Raw genomic sequence first — 23513 nt, 5'->3', positions numbered from 1 at the left:
ATAAATTTGTGTTGTTCAAGCTACTCAGTTTGTGGTATTTTGTTACAGCAGCCCTAGAACACTAACACAGTTGTCCAAACTTTATACATTCTAAAGAAAGGTCTGCCCTATGCCAAGCTCCAAGGGCATAATCCCAAAGTCTGGAATATCCTGTTAAGAATGTTTTTGTTTACCTGTGAGCTTGAGGCCACATCAGAACAATGTGATTTATGGTGGGGGCCATGGGCTTCACCTCTGAAGGGACTGAGCAAATTAAATTCACATTTAATGGGGCGCCTGGGTGGCTCAGTTGGTTGAACATCTGACTCTCTTGGTTTCGGCTTATGTCATGATCTCATGGGTCATGAGATCAACCCCTGTGTCAGGCTCCGTGCTCAGCAGGGAGTCTGTCTGAAGACTCCCTCTGCCCCTCCCCACACTTTCTCTCTCTCTGAAATAAATAAAACTCAAAAAAATTTAAATTCACATTTAACTAGTTTTTATCCTACACAGCCTTAATATAGTGCAAAGTAACTATCAACCATTATATATATGACACACACATATATATATATAATTTGTGGTAAAATATACATAAAATTTCCCATTTTACTGCACATCTATAAACAGAAAAAATGACCAATGGAAGGTAGGAACTGTGGAGAGTTGATTCATGGGAGAAAAAGGCCCCTGGCGCTGCACAGGGGAGGGAGGCCTAGTGGTGGAGTGGGTAGTGAGAGACAAGGGGAGGGAGAAAGAGTTTGGGGTGGGGGTGGGGGTTAGAAGTGAAAACACACAGAGGACTGTACAAGAAAACTGTTCCCCAAAACCACTGACTAGAAGAAAGGAGAGGGTTTCAACACTGCCAGTTTTTTATAAACAGCAGAGTGCAGAGTTTGAAGTTTTGGAGGTCAGTGCCATAGGCAGGGTTGTCTGGCAGCGCTCCAGGAGGGAAGCAGCCGGGGCCATAGGAGCAGGCAGAGCAGTCTGAGGATCTCCTGGGTTGCACAGGGAGAAACGGTTCCCCCTGCTGGGAGTGCATTTGGTAGAGGTGACATTGGTTTTTTTGTTGTTGTTGTTGTTTTAAGATTTTATTTATTTATTCATGAGAGACAGAGAGAGAGAGGCAGAGGGAGAAGCAGGCTCCCAAGCAGCAGGGAGCCCGATGCGGGACTCGATCCCAGGACCCTGGGATCATGACCTGAGCCGAAGGCAGACGCCCAACCATCTGCCACCCAGGTGCCCGAGGTGATACTGGTTTTGTTTTTTTGGATACAGAAAGAGCAATTCTTTTATTTTTTTAATTTTCTATATTTTTTTAAATTTAGTATCAAGCTTCTCTTAACAAGCAGACCAAAACACACCTATCTTCCTTTATTTTTTAAATTTAAAATTTTTATTTTATTTTGCTTTATCTTTTTTTTTTTTATTTATTCATCCCAAAAGGAAGAACAGGAAGAAATGATGACCAGGGATTTAATCAATACAAATATAAGTAAGATGTCTGAACTAGAATTTAAAACAATTATAAGGATATTAGCTAGACTTGAAAAAAGCATAGAAGACACCAGAGAATCCCTTACTGCAGAGATAAAAGAGCTAAAAGCTAGTCAAGCTGAAATTAAAAATGCTATAAATGAGATGCAAACCCAAATGGATGCCGTAACAATGAGGACAGACGAAGCAGAGGAATCAGTGGTATTGAAAACAAAATTATGGAAAATAATAAAGCTGAAAAGAAGAGGGAAACAAAGATGATGGATCGCAAAGGTAGACTCAGGGAACTCTGATTTATTAAAACATTAATAACATTCATATCATGAGTCCCAGAATGATGAAGAGAGAGAAAAAGAGGCAGAAGGTTTATTTGAGCAAATTATAGCTGAACATTTCCCCTTAAGTAATCTGGGGAAGGACACAGACATTAAAATCCAAGAAGCATGGAGAACTCCCATTAAATTCAACAAAGCCAGCCATCACCAGAGATATCACAGTCAAATTCACAAAATACACAGACAAGGAAAGAATCCTGAAAGCAGCAAGGGAAAAAAAAGTCCTTAACCTACAAGGGGAGACAGATCAGGATCACAGCAGATTTGTCCACAGTAGCCTGGCAGGCCAGAAGAGAATGACAGGATATATTTAAAGTGCTGAACAGGAAAAATATGCAGCCAAGAATGCTTTATTCTGCAAGGCTGTCATTCAGAATAGGAGGAGAGATGAAGAGCTTCCCAGACAAACAAAAACTAAAGGAGTTCACTGACCACTAAACCAGCCTTGCAAGAAATAGTAAGGGAGACTCTGGGGAAAAAAACAAAAGCAACAAAAACTAGAAAGGAATGGAGAACATCATCAGAAACACCAACTTTACAGATAACACAACGGCACTAAATTCGTATCTTTCAATGATGACTCTGAATGTAAATGGGCTAAATGCTCTAATCAAAAGACATAGGGTATCAGAATGGATAAAAAACCAAGACCCATCTACATGCCGCCTCTAACAGACTCATTTTAGACCTAAAGATCCAATCAGAAATTCTGTACCCATTACACAACTCCTCTGTTCTCCCCTTCCCCAAGTCCCTGGTAACCACTATTCGTTCTGTCTCTATACATCTGACTGTTCTAGGTACCTCATATAAGAACAGTCCTATGATATATTGTCCTTTTGTGTCTGGCTCTTTTGACTTAGCATAATATTTGCAAGGTTCAACCATGTTGTACCATGTATCAAAATTTTATGCCTTTTTATGGCTAATTTTCAATTACACGCACATATCACATTTTTTTATCCATTCATCTGTTGATGGGACACTCGAGTTGTTCACACCTTTTGGCTACTGTGAATCAACAAATTTCTGATGAAACTAAATCGTAGCAAAACAACTAATTTTAAAATTCCATTTCCTTTCCCATTTGAAAGCAAATGATCTCAAGGTACAGTTTCAAGGGTAACAAAATGCACCCCTAAGTGACTAAACTTTACAAACAGAAATACATGATTCCTTACAATATTCGTGCTGCTTTAAATTACAAAATCTCTTTGTTATCAACAGTGCTCTTCATGGAAGAAACTAATATAATAAAATACCAACATGCCACTAAGTACACAAGAACAGTATTACTAAAATAAATGCATGTTCTAAACCTAAGAGTGACTGGAAGAAAATAAAGGCATATACTAAATACAAAATGAAACAAAAACAAGAAAAAATAGTATCATCTGCTGACCTTTGATAAATAAAAGCATAACTGAGAATAGCCTTTTTCGTTACCAAAAAAATAAAAAAATCTTCAAGGTCACTGATAAAAAGTTATGGACCTTTTCAAATATCAACCTTCAAAGTATGCTCATCACTGAATAAAATCTTGACAGACCCCAGTCCTCACAATTCAAAGAAAAATCCCTAAGGAAATCAGACACAGTAAAATGAAGAAGAAGAAAATTCTGAGGAACAGTTTAGAATGATAAAGGAAACATTTTTAAAAGCATATTTTATCTTTTTTTAAAAAAAGATTTTATTTATTTGAAAGAGAGCGAGAGAGCACGAGTGGGGTGGGGGCAGAGAGAGAAGCAGGCTCTCTGCTGAGCAGGGAGCCTGATGCAAGGCTCAGTCCTGGGACTCCAGGATCATGATCTGAGCCGCAAGGCAGATACTTAACTGACTGAGTCACCCAGGCGCCCCAAAAAGCATATTTTAGTTGTAGCATGTTAAAAAAGTAAATGAGAAAACAGCATTCAAATATTTCAAACTCTTTAGTAAATTAATACCAATGAAAAAATAACCAGATCTACTGAAAAAATACTAGAAAATAAAAATAAATCACAGATGTGGCTAAAGCAGTAGGCATGTAAAAGCAAATTTAAAAAATTTAATACTTTAAATAGGTAATATATTCATCTGATTCAAATTTCAAAAAGAAAGAAACTGTCATGTATTTTAAAGTCCTGTATATACCCAAGTAAACTGAAAGCAGGGTCTTCAAGAGATATCTGTACACCCATGTTTACATGACTCACAACAGTCACAAAAGGTGGAAACAATCCAAGTGTCCACCAACAGGTGAGCAGATAAAATGTATATATGTACAATAAAATGTTATTCAGCCTTAAAAAGGAAGGAAATCCTAACACATGCTACAACATGGATAAACCTTAAGGCCATTATGCTAAATTTATGAAGTCAGTCAGTCACAAAAAGACAAATACTGTATGATTCCACTTACATGAGTACCCAGAGCCAAGTCAAATACATAGAGACCAAATGTAGAATGGTGTTTGCCAGCCGTGGGAGGAGTGAATGCAGAGTTGCTGTTTAATGAATACAGAGTTCTAGTTTTGTAAGATGAAAAGAGTTCTGGAGACTGGTTGTGCAACAATGGGAATGTACAACACTACCGAATTGTACACCTTAAATGGTTAAGAACAATGGGAATGTACAACACTACCAAATTGTACACCTTAAATGGTTAAGTTCATAAATTTTATGTTATGTGTATTTCACACAAAACAAAAATACTCCTGCCCACTGGCATCGAGCCACCACTCAGTTCCCATACGCTCAGCCCTCTGAAACCATTTTTCTACTTTATCATGAGTTTCCTTATGCATAAATAAGCAAGTATAAACAAACTAAGCAAATGTATACACTATTCTGTATCTTGGTATTTTCATTAAACAACTTATTTTGGAATTATTTCATTTCAAACACAGAAAACTTCATCATTTAAGAGCAACATTTCAACAACTTTAATGTGTGTAGCAAAGCTTTAATATAATAAAACTTACCAGTATCTGGTGGACACTGCCCATTATAAGGGAACCAATTTCCTTTCACAGTGAAAGGACTTTTCCTGTTGCTTGTTGAACCAGTTCCTAGCTGCCCATTACCACCAAGTCCAAAAGAATAAATTCGTCCTGATGAAGGAACAAAAGCAGAAGTGTGCTGCCTAGAGTAAAATGATAGAAAATCTCAGACTCTGTTACCTTCCAAACAATTTACATTTAGAAAAGCACACAAATATTAACTGATAATTTGTCTTCAAAAATACATTAACAAAACTATTACAGTTCTAAAATGTTCTGTACAAATTAGTTATTAAAAGTCTTACTCTAAAAGAAGATAGCAGGAGGGGAAGAATGAAGGGGAGGAAGTCAAAGGGGGAGATGAACCATGGAGAGACGATGGACTCTGAAAAACAAACTGAGGGTTCTAGAGGGGAGGTGGGTGGGGGGATGGGTTAGACTGGTGATGGGTATTAAAGAGGGCACGTTCTGCATGGAGCACTGGGTGTTATACACAAACAATGAATCATGGAACACTGCATCAAAAACTAATGATGTAATGTATGGTGATTAACATAACAATAAAAATTTAAAGGTTAAAAAAAAAGTCTTACTCTACACTGAATGAATTCTCTACCCAGAAAATTTCCACAAATGTCCAAATTTAGAAAGGCCCAGACCTATAGTGGAATCCCTTATAAGAGATGATTCAGCACAAGAGGTAGCATCTAACTATACTGTCCAAGTTCCCTTCCCTTCCCTGTAACATTCTAGCCTAAAGGATCTATGACAACCCACCTTTGGACACCAATCAAAAGTTTTACAGTAAGAACTGGGCAAGTAATCCAGGACCAATCAGAAGATTGAGGGGTGTGTGTGTGTGTATGTGTGTATAATAAAACAATGCATAAATATATAAAATGAAACAATGTATCCTTTCTTCTAAAGAAACTGATCCTTATATCTATGCACCCAGACTCCTTTGGAGGTAGCAGAGTGGAAGCAAATCTAAGAAACTGCAGAACTGAAGCTGAAAAAACCCACTAATCAGTGAACCTATGCAACTCCCTCTGATGTTTCACCACTGTATGTTTAAGAACCTTGTATGTTTGGGTTGAAGATGATTATCCAGCTCAGGCCTTGTGTTCCTCAATCTCAGGTTTTATGGCTTCAATCAAGTCCGGCAAATTCTTAAGTGTTATTTCTATAAATACTGTCTCTCTCACATTTATTCAATTATTTTCTCCTTGACAGTATTATACAAATGTTGCAACTTCCCAATATATCCTACCTACTCAATATATCCTACCTGTCTTTTAATCTCTCTTTTATATCTGTGCCCCTTTGTGGGTAATTTCTCTCGATCTGTTTTTCAAATCATACTCTTCTTTTTAGCAGTGTGTCTAACCTGCTGTTTTAATTACCCACTTTATTTTAAATTTTAATGATGAAATTTTTATCCCATTTCTAGAAGTTTTTTTTTTACCCCAAATCTGCCACCCTGTTTTTCATTTAAAACGCATTTTACATTGTGAAATTTAATACATACACACCAACCCAGGGTGACTTTGACAAGCCCCAAACCCACCTTACAGTAGTCCTGTGGTTACAGATTCTCAGAGGAGATTCAAACTCAAAACTAGACCAAGGACAGAAAAGTCTCCTTATGCTAGCAAGGGAATATTTCATGGTGAACCCTTTCCATGATGTGGTTTTATTCAGAGGAGATGGTTTCTCAGGCCTCACTAATGCTTCTATCAGTTCTCAGGTCTCATCTCCTCTCCTAAACTCCTTTGCCCTCTATGGTATACTGTTTATCAAAAGAGCCAAAATTATTCCTCTCTCTATACCCATTATGCTTACAATAGGACTTCTGCAGCTGTTCCCATCAAGATGGGGAATCTACTGGGGCACCTGGGTGGCTCAGTCGGCTAAGTGTCTGCTTTCAGCTCAGGTCATGATCCCAGGGTCCTGGGATGGAGCCCCCTGAGCGGGGACCCTGCTTCTCCCTCTCCCTCTGCCTGCTGCTTCCCACCGCCCTCCCCCCCACCCCGCCTGTGCTCTGTCAAATAAATAAATAAAATCTTAAAAAAAAAAAAAAAGGATGGGGAATCTATTTCTCCATGTCTTAAACCTGGGCTCTAACCTGTGGCTTGCTTTGAATACAGAATGCAGCAGAAATAACAGTGTATCTGATCTGACATTATGCCTTACAAGTGGCTTTGCATTCTTTCCCTCTCTCTCTTTAGAACTCTGTTCTACTAGCTTGAGACCAATCCAAAATTAGCGTGTAAAGGATGACATATAACCTGGAGCAGAAACAAGCTGTCCCAGCTATGACCATGACAAACGACCCAGCCCCTAGCCAGATAATCAGCTGATGAACTGAGTCCAGCTAAGATGAGAACTGCCCAGCTAAGCCTAGCCCAAATTACCGAATCAAAGAACTATCAGCAAAAAAAAAAAAAAAAAAAAAACCTGTTTAAGCCACTAAGTTTCAGGGTGGTTTGATTAGCAATATAGGCTAATTAATATATTACCTACACAGGCAAATTCTTTCAGGGCACCTCCAAAGTCCGTTCAAACAGACACCAATAGCTTTCAGATTTCTTTGTTTTTGCCCTGCGGCATTCCCTTTAGTTTCTGGCAAACTAACCTGTTATTTAAAAAGGTGTTTTGAATCAAAGTGTTTTCAAGTTATCTAGTCTGCCATATTACTGAAAATCTAAGTAGAATCTAAGAACCATTTTACCTTTGAGCCAAGGGAAATCAGAATTTTTTAACCAAGGAAACTCTTTTAACAAATGAAATGTTAAATGGAATCCTAGCATATAAAACAGAAAAACTGCTATGCTTGAAGAAGGGGTTAACATTGCCCAGTCTGCCTCCTTCAGGAAGCAACCACTGTGATATCTCGAAAGAACATACAGCTGAAAAATTATTGCAATACTAGTTCACTAAACTCCTCCTCAAAATGGTATACCAAAGGAGTGGTTCTTAAACCTTGCTGCATATTGGAATCACCTAGGGGTTAACCTAGGCAATAATATACATTTTTAAAAATATTTTATTTATTTTTTTGACAGAGAGAGACACAGCGAGAGAGGGAACACAAGCAGAGGGAGTGGGAGAGAGAAAAGCAGGCTTCCCGCTGAGCAGGGAGCCCGATGCGGGGCTCGATCCCAGGACCCTGGGATCATGACCTGAGCAGAAGGCAGATGCTTAATGACTGAGCCACCCAGCTGCCCCAATAATATACGTTTCTAAAAGCTCTCCAGAAGATAAACAGCATGAAGTCAGAGTTAAGAGCCACTAAATAAACAACCATCCTAAGTCCTAGATTTGATATAATACCTCAAAAACACTATGATATTATACCACTAGAATTTGAACCTTTTACTTTTGGATCATCACCTTGATGGATTCACATTTCTGGTGTTCCTCAGCTGCTTCCTTTGGGAGGCTTTCGGCAATTATTCCATAAGGAAGTTAATAGATCTTATTGTACTGACTACCTGGAAGTAAAACTGGCCAAGATACCATTTATCTACCTACATTCCCTTTACAGATAAATCCTTACATCTTAATCAATATATAACTGAAAATTTTCCCCCAATACAATAGTTGAATAAATTAATTAAATTACTAAAAAGAATTGAGCTCATAAAGCTAAGAATAACTATCCCAATCATTCTACTTGTTAAGGATTACAAAATTAGATAACATTAAATCACCTGTGATATTTCACAAGGGACTGATGAAGTATTTCACCTGAAAAAAGTTATTTTAAAATATTGCTTTTTAGGGGCACCTGGTTAAACACAGTCAGTTGAGCATCCAACTCTTGGTTTTGGCTCAGGTCATGATCTCAAGGTTGTGAGACTGAGCCCCGCGTTGGGCTACACACTCAGCAAGGAGTCTGCCGGGGATTCTCTCCCTCTGCCCCTCCCCACCACGTGCATGCACAAGCTCTCTCTCTCTCTCTCAAATAAATAAATCTTTAAAAAGTAAATAAATAAAATATTGCTTTATAGTCTTTTAATGAATTATGCATGAAGTAGATAAACAAGAAAAGATAAACTCTCTAAATTTTGGGAACATATATTCATGTATAACTTTAACAGTATAAACAAAATTACAATAGAAGCACCCCTGGCTCATATATACGATGAGCTTTCATTTACTTTTTATGATAAATTCTAGTCCATATATGGGAAAAGGAAGGGAAAGCTTTTGTCAAATCACTCCCATAATTTTTCAAATACATGGTCAAGCACACAAAACTGGCATACAAAGAAACAGGGCACCATGAACACAATTTAGCAGAAAAAAAGAAATAGAAATAGATCCTAAAGATTTTAGATATTGGAATTATCAAACACAAGAGTGTAGAACAACTATGTTCAATAGTTTTTTAGTGTCCAAGAAATAAAAGCCAAGCGTGAAAATTGACAACTGGAAACACTAAAGAAAAAAAATGTCAGATTTTAAAAAGAACCAGTCAGAAAGACGAGTACTAAGAAGTCAAAATAACTAAAATCAAGGTCTTGAAGGATAGGTTTAATGAAATACTGATATAGCATAAGAATAGGCTAAAATACAAATCATAAAAACAATCAAGAAAGCACCAAAGAGGGTCAAAAATGTAGAAAATGAAGAATAAGGCTACAAGGCAGAGGGAGAAGATTCAATACACATCCAGAGTCCCATGAAGAAAGGAGAAGCTATATCTAAAGAGATAATAGCTTAGAATCCCCTATAACTGATCAAAGATATTATTCCACAGATTCAAGAAGCCCATGAGAGAATGAGGAAATCATACTTTGACAAATGAAATCAAAACTGGAGAAAGATAAAAAAGAAACACATTACCTTCAAAAGAGCAACATACTGATTAATAGCTGGCTTCTTCACAACAACCAAAGCCAAAGGACAACAGAATATTATCTTCATAGAATTGAAAGTAATTATACCAAGCTAGAATTCTATAACCGAATAATATCATTTAAGAATGAAGGTAAAATAAAACATTTTTTAGATACATAAGAGTCTGTAGATCTACTCAAAGAAAATTCCAAAGGGTGTTCAGACAAAAGGAATTAGAAAATATAAAGAGTGAAAAAAAAAAAGGTAGTAAATATACAGGTATTTCTAAATGTACCTTGACTATATGAAGCAATGTTTTTGTGAAGTTTAATACATATAGAGAATGAAAAGATGGGAAAGGTAAATGGAAGTCCTTATATTGCCCGGAAAAAGAGAAAGGTATTTATTAATATAAATTAAGGATATATGTTATTTCTGTTTATGTTTAATGTAACAACTAAAAAGGAAGGTATAGTTTCCAAACAAGTAAAGGGAATTAAACTAACTTAAAAAATTATCAATCTAAAGAAAAGCAAAACAGAAAAGAAAAAAAATGAAACATTAAAAATAGAGGGCAAAAACAGTACAAATATTACGGCAAGTTTAAGTGCAAACATATCAGTAATTATAAAACAAACAGAATGGTCCACTTAAAAAGCAAAATTGCCAAAGTGGATTTTTTTTTTAATTCAAGTATAATTAACATACAGTGTTACAGTAGTTTCAGGTGTAAAATATAATGATTCAATAATTCTTATTTTTTTAAAGTTTATGTTTTTTAAAATTATAATTCCTGTATGGTTAACATACAGTGTTATATTAGTTTCAGGTGTACAATATAGTGATTCAAGAACTGTACACATTACTCATTGCTTATCATGATAAATGTACTCTTAATCCTCCTCACTTATTTCACCATTCCCCCACTCACCCTCCCTCTGGCAATCACCAGTTTGTTCTCTATGTTTCAGTCTGCTTTTTTGTCTTTTTCTTCCCTTTGTTCATTTGTTTTGTTTCTTAACATATGAGTGAAATCATAAGGTATTTGTCTTTCTCTATTTCACTTAGCATTATACCCTCTAGATCCATCCATGTTGCAAATGGCAAATTTGCCAGACTACATTTTTAAAGATCCAACTTAATATTGTTTACATGATATTCATCTAGAATGTGCAGAAAGACAAAGTAAAAGAATATGTATGAACAAATATGTAAAGAATGAATATAACAGACAAAATAGGAAAAAATATATTAGCAGATACAGCTCTATTAACATCAGATAAAAGAGACTTTAAAAAATCAAAAGTATTGGGGTGCCTGGGTGGCTTAGTCAGTTAAGCATCCAAATCCTGATCTCAGCTCAGGTCTTGATCTCAGGGTCATGAGTTCAAGCCCTGTACTGGGCTCCACACTGGGCATGGAACCGACTTTAAAAAGAAAAATTTTTTTATATATATATATATTTTACTAGAGGTTTAGAGGTCGATGATGAAAAGTTCGATTCACCAAGGAGAGATAAAACTGGAATTTTATGCACTCAAGAATCAAGATAGCCTCAAAATAAAAAATTGTTAGATCTACAAGAAGAAACTGAAAATAATCAGTGTGAGACAGTATAATATTTATTGTTAACTGATTAAAAATGATCAAGCAAAACAAACAACAACAACAACAACAAAACACCATATAGAAGATCTGAACATTGTTAGAAAAATTTTACATACTGGGCATATACAGAACACTGCATCCCACCACTGAATGAAGACCGAAAGGTATGAAATGAAAAATTGATAAATTTTCCAGAGGTTTCTCTGGAAAACACAGGTTTTAAAAAAGAGATCAGGAAAGAAAGGATAATTTACCAACTTCAAAAAAGAAAAAAAAAAGGAGATCACTACAGAGCCTACAAACATTAAAAAAAAAAAAAAAACCTTAAGATCTGTGCATCTGTGGTATACTGAAATAGTAATCCCATTTCTTTACTATCCTGTAGTATTAAATATACACAGTCCTGTTACAGCCTGATGGGAGATAAGCAGCATGTATTCCCCTACCTTAACCTTAGGTTTGGCCATGTAATTGTAATTTGCTTTGGTCAATAGGAATTTAGTAAATGTGATACAATCAGAAGCTTGAGATGTACATGTACAGGTGTTATTCCCAAGAGAATAAAATACCCAAAGGTAGCCACTGTCACTCTGGCCTGAAATGAGACAAGTAACAAAGCCACCCTTCTTAGCCACAGACTGAGCAAAGTCTCCCTTAATGGACATGCATCTTGAACCAGCTGTAATGTGCAGCAAAAATAAGAGCCGCTCCAGCTAACCCATGGCCCAAAGAAGAACTGTCTCAGAACGATCCACAGAGTAAGAGACAAACATTTCTTAATATAGGTCACTGGCATAATTGTTTGCACAGAGCAACAGGCCAATACAGACATTGGAAACTTTACATTAATATGTTTAAAATTTAAGCAAAAATGGAAAAATTTAACTTACAAATAACTGACTCAAAAAAATTTAAAAGCTGCCTTATAAAGAAACTGAAGAATGTTTTTTAAAATTCCAAAAAATAAAATACCAGGCGCAGATGGCTTTAAATGACAAGGTCTACTAACTTCCAAAGTGGTTCTATTTCAAATAAACAGAAAACAAGGGGACAATCCTCAATATATATTATTAGACTAGCATAACCTTAGTAATAAAATCTGGCTAAAAGAATAAGAACAGAAAATTATAAACCAAGCTCAGCAATAAACATAAAAACAATATTTTAAAAATACTGGCAAACCAAATGCAGCACTATATAAAATGATAACATGATGACTAAATTGGAGTTACTACAGAAAAATAAAGCTGTTTTTAGTTAGTAAAATCCATTTATAGAATTCACCACATTAACAGATTAAAGGGGAAAAATCATAAATTATCTCAATAGATTCAGAAAGATCAACATTAAAAACTTAACATCCATTCATTTAAAAAAAAATCCCTCTAAACTAGGAAAAAAAAAAGAGAAATTCCTTAATCTGATATAGGTATCTACAAAAAATGTACGGCAAACATGATACTGAATTGTGAAATACTGAAAGCTTTCCCACAGAGAGAATGCAGAACAAGGATGTCTGGATGTCTTGATCTTTCAGCACCTTTTTTTTTTTTTGAGAGCAAGAGAGCACAAGGTCGGGGAAGGATCCTAAGCACAGAGCCCCTTGCAGGGCTAGATCTCACAACCCTGAGATCATGACCTGAGCTAGAATCAAGAGTCAGATGCCTAACAACTGAGCCACCCAGGTGCCCCGAGCTTCAGCACTTCTAGTGAACATTATCCTAGTGTCCCAGCCAGAACATTAGTAATGGCAAGAAATATGTTAAGCATAAGTATTATAAATGAAGAAACAAACTAAACTGATTCACAGATAATATGGTTATTAATAAGAGTCTACCAAAGTGGTTGGATTTAAAATTAATATATAAACGTCAACTATTTCTACATGCCAAAGATACCTTTGAAAGTAGAACTTATAATAGTATTATAAAGAAGTCTCTAGCAATAAAATTACCAAAAGATATACAAGACCTTTATGATGAAAAATCTTAAACATTTAATTAGAAGACATAAAATAAGTTTGGAAGTTGATTAGAAAAGCCAAAATTATAAAGACAACGTTTCGACATATTAATCTAGAGATTCAAAACACTACTAATCAAAATCCCCCCCAAAATTTTTTTGGAGAACCCTGACAGGCTGATATTAAAATTTCCATGAAAGTAAAAGGCCAGAAATAGCCCAAGCATTTTTTTTTTTAAGATTTTATTTGAGAAAGCGCACACATGCGCACGTGGAGGGGGGGACAAGGGAGAGGGAGAAGCAGACTCCCCACTGAACAGAGAGCCCACCTCAGGGCTCGATCCCAGGACCCTGAGATCATGACCTGAGCTGAAAATAGATGCTTAACTGACTGAGCTACCCAGGTGCCTCCAACCCAAGCATTCTTGATGGATATGACAAAAAGGACCTGCTTTATTCCAAACAGCAGAATTACAGTGTCATAAAATTTATATAGTGTGAAAGGGGCACAGGGATACAGGTATTGAAGGAGTAAGATGAAGATCACAGAAACAGCTCCATGCATATATGGGCTTACAAAGAAATTGGGATGTGTGGCCTATTTAAAGGAAAACAAAATTAACCAACATGGGTAAACAAAACGATACAGCCACTTTAGAAGGCAGTCTGGTGGTTTCTTACAAAACTAAACATACTATTACAATAAGATCTACAAATCATGCACACTACCATCAGATAAAATAGGTTTTAAATCAAAAAAGGTTACAAGAGACAAAGGACATTGTATTTTAACAAAAGGTTCAGTACAGCAAAAAGGTAACAATTAAAACATTTACACATCTAATAAAAGACCATCAACATATATGAAGCAAAAACTGAAAGAATTGAAGGAAGAAATTATTCTACAATAAATGGTTGGATGGGAGGGATGGGGTGGCTGGGTGATAGACACTGGGGAGGGTATGTGCTACGGTGAGCGCTGTGAATTGTGCAAGACTGTTGAATCACAGATCTGTACTTCTGAAACAAATAACGCAACATATTTTAAGAAAAAAGAAAAAGAAGAAGATAACAGGAGAGGAAGAAAAGGGGAGTATGTCAGAGGGGGAGACGAATCATGAGAGATGATGTACTCTGAAAAACAAACTGAGGGTTCTAGAGGGGAGGGGGTAGGGGGATGGGTTAGCCTGGTGATGGGTATTGAGGAGGGCACGTTCTGCATGGAGCACTGGGTGTTATGAACAGACAATGAATCATGGAACACTGCACCAAAAACTAATGATGTAATATATGGTGATTAACATAACAATAAAAAAATTAAAAAAAAATAAATGGTTGGAGACTTTAATAACCCCGCTCTCAATAATAAATAGAAAAACCACACAGACGATAAGCAAGGAAACAGACGACTTGAACAACACAATTAGGTCAACTAGATCTAACAGGACACACACGCTACCCAACAACATACACATTCTTCTCAAATGTACACGGAACACTGTCCACATTAGATCCTATGTTAGGCCAGAAAGTAAGTCTCAATAGATTTTAAAAGATAGACACCATACAAAGTATCTTCTCCAACCACAACGGGATGATGTTAGAACTCGGTAACATAAGGAAATTAGAAAATTCACAAATCTGTGGAAATTCAGTAACATGAATCAGAAATCACAAGAGAAATTAGAAAGACTTAAGAGATAAATGAAAATGAAAACACAACATTCAAAACAAAAGATGCAGGGAAAGCAGTACTAAGGGGGAAATTTACATTAAAAAACAAGAAAGATCTTGGGGTGCCTGGTGGCTAAGTCAGTTAAGCTTCCGACTCTTGATCTCAGCTTACGTCTTGATCTCAGGGTTGTGAGTTCAAGCCCCGAACTGGGCTCCATGCTGGCCATGGAGCCTACCTAAACACAAAAACAAAAAACCAAAACAAAACAAAAAAACAGAAGAGAGATCTCATGTGAACAACCCAACTTGACAACCTAAGGACCTTAAAAAAAAACAAAAACTAAACACAAAACTTGCAGAAAAAGGAAGTAATAAAGAAGAGAGCTGAGATAAATGAAATAGAGAATAGAAAGATAGCAAAAGTCTATGGAACTAAAAGTTGGTTTTACAAAGATCAACAAAATTGACAAAACTTTAGCTAACTTGACCAAGAAAAAAGAACTTATTAAATTAGAATAAAAGGGGGGCTATTACTACTAATGCTGTCAAAATAAAAAGGATCATAAGAGAGTGCTATAAACAGTTATTTGCCAACAAATTAAATGATTTAGATGAAACAGACAAAATCCTAGAAATACAAAACCTACTAATACTAAATCACGAAAAAATGGGAAACTAAAACAGATCTATAAATAGTAAAACAACTGAATCAATAATCAAAAATCTCCCAACAAAGAAAAGCCCTACACCAAATGGCTTCATTAGTGACTTCTACCTGACATTTAAAGAACTAACACCAATCCTATTCACATTTTTCCAAAAAACCTGAAGAGTGCAACTTTCTAATTCATTCTATGAGGCCAGCATTGTCCTGATATCAAAGTCAGACAAGGACACTACAAGAAAACTACAGACTATTATCCCTTATTGAGTACTGATGCAAAAATTCTCAATAGAGTATTAGCAAACAGAATTCAGTAGTAATAATGAAAAAACTATACAGCATAGCCAAAGGGATGCAGGGATGGTTCAGCATACACAATTTCATCAGTGTAATTTACAGCATTAAGACAATGAAGAAAAAAACCCACATCATCATCTCAACTGATGCAGGAAAAAAAAAAAAAAATCAACAAAACTCAACACCCTTTTATGATAAAAAAAAACTCAAAAACTAAGAATAGAAGAAAATTATCTCAACATAATAAAAACCAGATACGAAAACCCACAACAAACATCATACTCAATGGTAAAGGACTGAAAGCTTTTCCTCTAAGATGAGGAACGAGGCAAGGATGCCTACTTTGAATACTTCTATTAAACACAGTACTGGAAGTTTGAGCAAGAAAAAGAAATAGAAGGCACCTAAATTGAAAAGGAGGAAGTAAAATTATCTGTGTACAAAATCACCAAAGCGCAGAAGGATACAAAAATCAACATGCAAAAATGAGTTCCATTTCTATACACTAATAATGAACAATCCAAAAAGAAATTTAAAAGATAATGAAAACTACAGAAAAATTACTGAAACAAATTAAAGACATAAATGAAAAGATAGCTCCTATTCATGGCTTGGAAGACTTAATATTGTTAAGATGTCAATACTTCCCAAAGTGATCTACAGATTCAATTCAATCTGTCTCAAATCATGGAAATGCAAATTCAAATCATGATTAAGTAACACTATATACCCAAGAGATTAGCAAAAATTTCAGTCTGACAATACTAAATAGGGACAAGGACACAGAGTGTCAGAAATTCTCATGCAATATTAACGGGCATGTAAATTGGTATAATCATTCTGGTAAATAGAGTGACATTAACCCGCAAAATTTCAAGGTAAGTATCCTCTATGACCCAGCAATCCCTTGAAATCCATTTCAGGCATATATTTAGAAATATGAAGGTTTATGTATATCATATAATAAATGTTCAAAGCAACATTTTTTTGTAATTGCCAAAAACTGGAAGTACCCAAATACCTGTAAGTAATAGAATGAGTAAATAATTATATATGCATGTAACTGAATAAAACACAGCAATGAGATCTAATGATGAAGAACCACAGCTTCACACATACAGATAATCAATCATACAAGTAACATGTTAAAAAAGAGAAGTCACCAAAGACTACCTACAGTGTGATTTCAAGTATTTGAAGTTAAAAGTTGGCAAAACTGAACCATATTGTATATGGATATCTACTACGTAGAAAAAATTAAGCTTAGTCAAACAAAGTACACTTTGTTTTTTGACAGTCCACCTAATTTAATCCACCAAAGGTGAAGCTCAATTTCAAAGTTGTGACTCTTCTATTTACTCCCAAGAACTGGGAACCAGTATTCCAATTCAACTTTTACCAATAACTAATTTTATGTGTTAAATAATTAACTGCTCAATTTCCTCATTCTTTAAATTAAAAAAAGGTGGAAAAGAAAAAGAAAAATACGATGATTTGTACTTTCCCTTCAAGTGTGATGCTATATACAATAAATATATTACATATTCATTATTAATATCTTGTCCCAGATAAATTTATTTCAAATAGAGAAAAGTAAAATAATCAGTAGAAAAAACTGTTTCTCCTGTTACTATTACTCCTGAGCAGCAAATTAGGCATTTAGGGAAGAATGTTTTTATCTTAGATTCCTAAACTGCTAAACAATTTGTTTAAAAAAAAAAAATCCCTATTTCAGCTAGGAACTGCTATCTTCCAGTAATTTGTAAAATGACCAACACAAAGGGAAAAAGGAGAGACACCCTGTACGTTCTCCAGGCCTTTTAGAAAACATGGAATTATTACGTTGGCCACATACATGCAAATCCACAAGAAAGGTTATACTGTAGACATCAAGGGGACCGGCACTATTCAAAAAGCAATGCCCCACCAATGTTACCATGGCAAAATGAAGTCTACAATGTTACCCAGCATGCGGTTGGCACTGCTGTAAATAAACAAGGGCAAGATTCTTTTTGTCTAGAAAATTTTTGTGCATGCTGAAAACATTAAGCACTGAGAGACAGATAGAGCTTTCTGAAATATGTAAAGGAAAATGATCAGAAAAAAAGGAAGCCAAAGAAAGGAGTACTTGAATCCAACTGAACTGCCAGCCTGCTCCACCCAGAGAAGTACACTTTGTGAGAACCAATGGAAAGAAGCTTCAGCTGCTGGAACCCACTCCCTATAAATTCATGACTGGGTAGATGTAAAAAAATAAAAGACCTCTGGACTGTTAAAAAAAAAAAAAATTCCTAAATAATTGTGTTATGGAGACTAAGATTCTCTCATATAATAGCTTACCTTCCACAAGCAATCTGAGTGACAATGCTTCCCATAAGTTCAAAAACTTTCCTTGGGTTTATTTCATGACTGGTAGAGTTATGACCCAACTGACCATACCCTCCAGCTCCAAAAGTAAACACTCCACCTTCCTAAAAAAAAAAAGACAAAACCCTTTATCATTAGAAGGCCTGATAAAAGAAAATAATCTTCAGGAAAATAGGTTAATCTTTAATACATGGAGTCAATTTTTCTCTTCTATTGTCTTCACAATTTAACTTAACAACTTAACAAATAGCTGACTTTTCAAGGTAGAATGACTTAAACCTAAGAGAACTGCAGGCTATTTTCAAATATTTTAAAAGTACTTAATTATGTTCTTATCATTATATTGAGCTGAAGCCATCATTAAAGAGATACTAATCATTTTTTGCATTGCCTTTCACGATCATTATAATCAGGATCTTGTTGAATCCCAAGTACATACCTATAAAATATCACAAAACCTAAAAATGGTATCATCTTCAGTTTTCAAACTAGTTATGCTTTTATATAAAGCCACTGCAGAAAGAATGCAATTAAACCAGAGTGCACAAATATTGCTATTTTTAACACACAGTTGCTACAATACACAGTTGACCTTCAAACAATTCAGGGGTTGGGGTGTCAATCCCCTGTGCAGTCAAAAATCCATACACAGCTTTTGCTTCCCCAAAAACTACTAATAGCCTACTTCTGACTGAAAACCTTACTGATAACATAAACAATACCTAACTTAATTTTTTTGGTATTTCTAGGCTACACAGTTTACCTGAGTTTTTTCCAATTGTTGCAAATCTCCAAAAACTTTACCAATATATTTGTTGAAATAGATCTGTGTATAAGTGGACCCATTCAGTTCAAACCTGTGTTGTTGAAGGGTCGACTATATAGTCTTTTAAAAATTTATGGTAAAAACACACAACTGGATTAGGTTATGTATATAAAAAAGTAATTTGTGATGACAGCTTAACACAAGCACAATTGGTTTTTCAATTCAACTGTTTTTCTTCAGAGTTGTAGCTTTATATACAATTTTATATTCTGCTTTCATCATTGAATAGTGTAAGTATATATATGGCTATGTAAGGAAATTGATTTTTCTTTTTATCATGAAAAATTTCAAACTACATAAAAGTGAAGACATGTATATATAAATATAAATACAAACACACACACACACACACACACACACACCATCAAATAACCATCACTTGGCTTTAACAACCAGCAAAAGTTAAATAACCTTGTTTCATCAATGCCCCTGCCATTTTCCTTTTTCAGGGTACCTTAAAGCAAACTGTGGACATCAAATCATTTCACCTATAAATGTGTATGTATCTCTAATGGCATATACCTCTCACATACATAAATATGTAACACAGTAATACTATTATCACATTTACAAAATATTAACTTCCTTTTTTAACAGAAATGGCAAAAGTGTTCATTTTTATTTCTTATGGTTTTTGTAACTGGTATCATTTTTTTCCAGTTTTATTTAGGAATGATTGAACTGACAAATAAAACTATATATTTGAAGCATACAATGTGATTTCACATACATATACATTGTGAAATGACTACCACAAAGGAGTTAATTAACACATCCATCATCTCCACTTTTTTTGTATGAATAAGAATGCTTCAGATCTACTCTCCCGGCAAACTTCAGGCATAGAATACAGTATTGTTAACTATAGTCACCACGCTGTACATCTTATAACAGAAAGTTTGTACCTTTGACCAATTTCCCCCCATTTTCCCTACCCCCACCCCAGCCCCTGGCAAACATTCTATTCTCCATTTCTACAAGTTTGACTTTCTTTTTTTTAAGATTCCCCATATAAATGACATGATCTTTCTCTAGCTTATTTTACTTAGAATAATGCCCTTCAGGTTCATCCATGTTGTTGCAAATGGAAGTATTTCCCTCTTTTTGTGGCTGAGTATTATTCCTGTGTGTGTGTGCGTGTATGTGCACGCGCGTGCATGCACATGCGCATATATATGTACACATCACACATTTTCTTTATCCATTCATCTGGTAACGGACACTTAGGTTGTTTCTTGTCTATTGTGAAAAATGCTACAATGAACATGGGAGTGCAGTTATCTCTTCAAGTACCTGTTTTTATTTCCTTCAGGTATATACCCAGAAGTGGAATTTGCTGGGTCATATAATTCCATTTGTAATTTTTTGAGGAACCTCCATATTGTTTTCTATTTGCACAGTTTACATTCCCACCAGCAGTGGGAACAAGGGTTCCCCCTTTCTTCACATCCTCACCAATATTTGTCCTTTGTTTTTTGGGTAACAGTCATCCTAACAGATGTGGGGTGTTCTCTCACTGTGGTTTTGATTTGCATTTCCCTGATGATTGTGAGGTTAACACCAAGCATCTTTTCATGCACCTGTTGGCCACTTGTTATAGTCTTTGTTAAAGTACCTATTCAAGGTCCTTTGCCCATTTTTAAACTAGATTGTTTGGTTCTTTTAGCCATTGAGTTATAGGAGTTCCTTTTAAATTTTGGATTATTAACTCCTTATCAGATAAATGGTCTGCTAATATTTTCTCATTCCATAGGCTGCCTTTTCATTTCATTGACTGTGTCCTCTGCTGTGCAAAAACTTCTTTCATTTGTAGTTCCACCTATTTATTTTTGCTTTTGTTCCTTGTGCTTTTAGTGTCACACCTAAAAAATGATTAAGACCAGTGTCAAAGGGCTTTTCACCCCATGTTTTCTTCTAGGAGTTTTAGTTTCAGGTCTTAGACTCATGTCTTGAACCCATTTTGAGTTACATTTTGTTAATGGTAAAAATAAGGGTTCAATTTCTTTCTTTTGCATAGAGATACCCAGTTTTTCCAACATCATTTATTGAAGAGACCAAACTTTCCCACTGTGTGTTGTTGGTGCCTTGTCACTGATTAGTTAACTGTATATATGTGGGTTTATTTCTGGACTATCTATTGTTTGATTGGTCTGTCTGTGTTTATGTCAGTACTATACTGTTTTGATTACTATAGCTTTGTAATATAGTTTGAAATCAGGAGCTTGATGCTCCAGCTTTGCTGTTTTTTTCTCAAGATTGCTTTGGCTATTCCTGGTCTTTGTGGTTCCATATGTATTCCAGGATTGTTCTACTTATGTAAAAATGCCACTGGAATTTTGATAGGGGTTCCACTGAACCTGTGGATCACGTTCAGTAGCACAGATATTTTAACAAAATTCTTCTAGTCCAAGAACATGCACTATCTTTCCATTTATTTGTGTATTCTTCAATTTCTTTCATTGATGTCTTATACAGTTTTCAGTATACAGGTCTTTCACTCCTTGGTTAAATTTATTCCTCAGTATTTTATTGTTTTTGATGATACTGTAAATGGGACTGCTTTCTTAATTCTCTTTCAGAGTTTGCTCTTAAAGTGTATAGAGATAGTACTAATTTTTTATGTTGACTTTGTATCCTGAAACTTTACTGGTCATTTATTAGTTCAGAGTTTTGGCAGTCTTAAGGGTTTTCTATATATAATATGTGATCTGCAAACAGAGGCAATTTTAGTTTTTCCTTTCTAATTTGGATGTATTTTTATTTCTTCTTCTCTACTAAAATTGCTCTGGCTACAACATTCAATACTATCTTGAATAGAGGTGATGAGGGTGGGCATCTTCATCTTACACTTGATCTTACGGGAAGAACTTTCAGCTTTTCACCGCTGAATATGATGTTAGCTGTGGGCTTGTCATTTATGGCCAATGTTGAGGCATATTCCTCCTATACTTTACTGACAATTTTTTTAAATGTTTTATTTATGTATTTGACACAGAGAGAGACAGCAGGAGAGGGAACACAAGCAGGGGGAGTGGGAGAGGGAGAAGCAGGCTTCTCGCTGAGCAGGGAGCCTGATGTGGGGCTTGATCCCAGGACCCTGGGATCATGACCTGAGCTGAAGGCAAACGCTTAATTACTGAGCCACCCAGGCGCCCCACTTTACTGAGGATATTTATCATGAAAGGATGTTGAATTTCACCAAATGCTTTTCCTGCATCTATTAGGATGATCATATGACTTTTAACCTTCATCCTATTAATGTGGTGTTGACTGATTTGCAGATGTTGAACCATTCTTACATCTCAGGGATAAATCTCACTTGATCATGGTATGTGATCATTTCAATGTACTGTTAAATTTCGTTTGCTAGTTTTTTGTTAAGGGGTTTTGTATCTATGCCCATCAGGGATATTGGCCTGTAATTTTACTGTTTTTGTAGTGTCTTTGTGTGATTTTGGTATAAGCATAATGGTGGCCTCATAAAATGCATTTAAAAGTGTTCCCTCCTACTTTTTGAAGAGTTTGAGATGGACTGGCATTATTTATTAAATGGCAGAATTCACCAGTGAAGCCATCTGGTCCTGGAGTTTTCTGTTATTGTTGGGCGATTTTTGATTAGTGATTCAATCTCCTTACTAGTTAAAGCTCTGTTTAGATTTGCTATTCTTCGTGATTCAGTCTTGGGAGTTTGGAGGTTTCTAGGAATTTATCCATTTCATCTATGTTATCTATCCAATTTGTTGGCATATAATTGTTCATAGTAGTTTCTTATAATCCTTTTATTTGTGCAGTATCAGTTGTAATGTCTCCTCTTCATTTTTGATTTTAAGTCTTTTTTCTTAGTCTCCCTAAAGATCTGTCGATTTTTTTATCTTTTCAGGAAAACAGTTCTTAGTTTTATCTTTTCTTATGTATTGTCTCTAGTTTTGCTCTGACCTTTGTAATTTTCTTCCTTGTGCAATCTCTGGCCTTAGTTTGGTTTTCTTTTTCCATAGTTCCTGGAGGTATTAAAGGCTATCTTTTTGAGAGCTTTTTCTTTTTTTCTTAATGTAGCTGTTTATTGCTTTATAGGATATGCGGTGATAACAGTTTATCACTATCTACCCTTACAGCTGTTTTTGTTGCATCCCGCAAGTTTCAGTATGTTGTGTTTCCATTTTCACTTGTCTCAAGATATTTTATTTCTCTTTTACTTGTTTTTTGACCCACCGATTATTCAGGAGTTCCTATTATTGATTCATATCATTATCACGTGGAAAAGATACTTGATATGATTTCAATCTTCTTAAATTTGTTAAGACTTGTTTTATGACCTCTAACATATGATCTCTCCTGCAGAATATTCTGTGGTGTCCTTGAGGAGAATGTGTATGTGTTGCTGTTGGATGGAAATGCTCTGTAGATCTGTTAGGTCTATTTGATATAAAGTATAGTTCAAGTCCTATATTTCCTTATTGACTTTCCAATATGGATGACCTATC

General features: G+C 35.4%; 1 protein-coding gene across 7 annotated transcripts in view; it reads right to left on the bottom strand.

The window, feature by feature from the left end:
- The window catches only part of HERC4 (HECT and RLD domain containing E3 ubiquitin protein ligase 4), a 130104-nt gene that overhangs the window by 65384 nt on the left and 41207 nt on the right, over positions 1-23513 (bottom strand). For all 7 annotated transcript variants that reach the window (XR_003204082.2, XM_073878926.1, XM_025850288.2 and 4 more), the window contains 2 exons: positions 18180-18310; positions 4772-4932 (listed from right to left, as the gene is read on the bottom strand). Coding sequence is in view for 6 of the 7 variants with exons in the window: in XM_073878926.1 (XP_073735027.1) it covers positions 4772-4932; positions 18180-18310 (292 nt within the window). In the remaining variant the exon portion in view is untranslated. The remainder of the gene's footprint in view (positions 1-4771; positions 4933-18179; positions 18311-23513) is intronic.

Source organism: Callorhinus ursinus, unplaced genomic scaffold (assembly GCF_003265705.2).
Source record: "Callorhinus ursinus isolate GAN/ISIS: 27379988/994484 unplaced genomic scaffold, GSC_fseal_2.0 scaffold31, whole genome shotgun sequence".
Lineage (NCBI taxonomy): Eukaryota > Metazoa > Chordata > Mammalia > Carnivora > Otariidae > Callorhinus > Callorhinus ursinus.
Note: the sequence above shows the minus strand (reverse complement) of the source record. Positions and strands in the feature narration are given on the sequence as shown.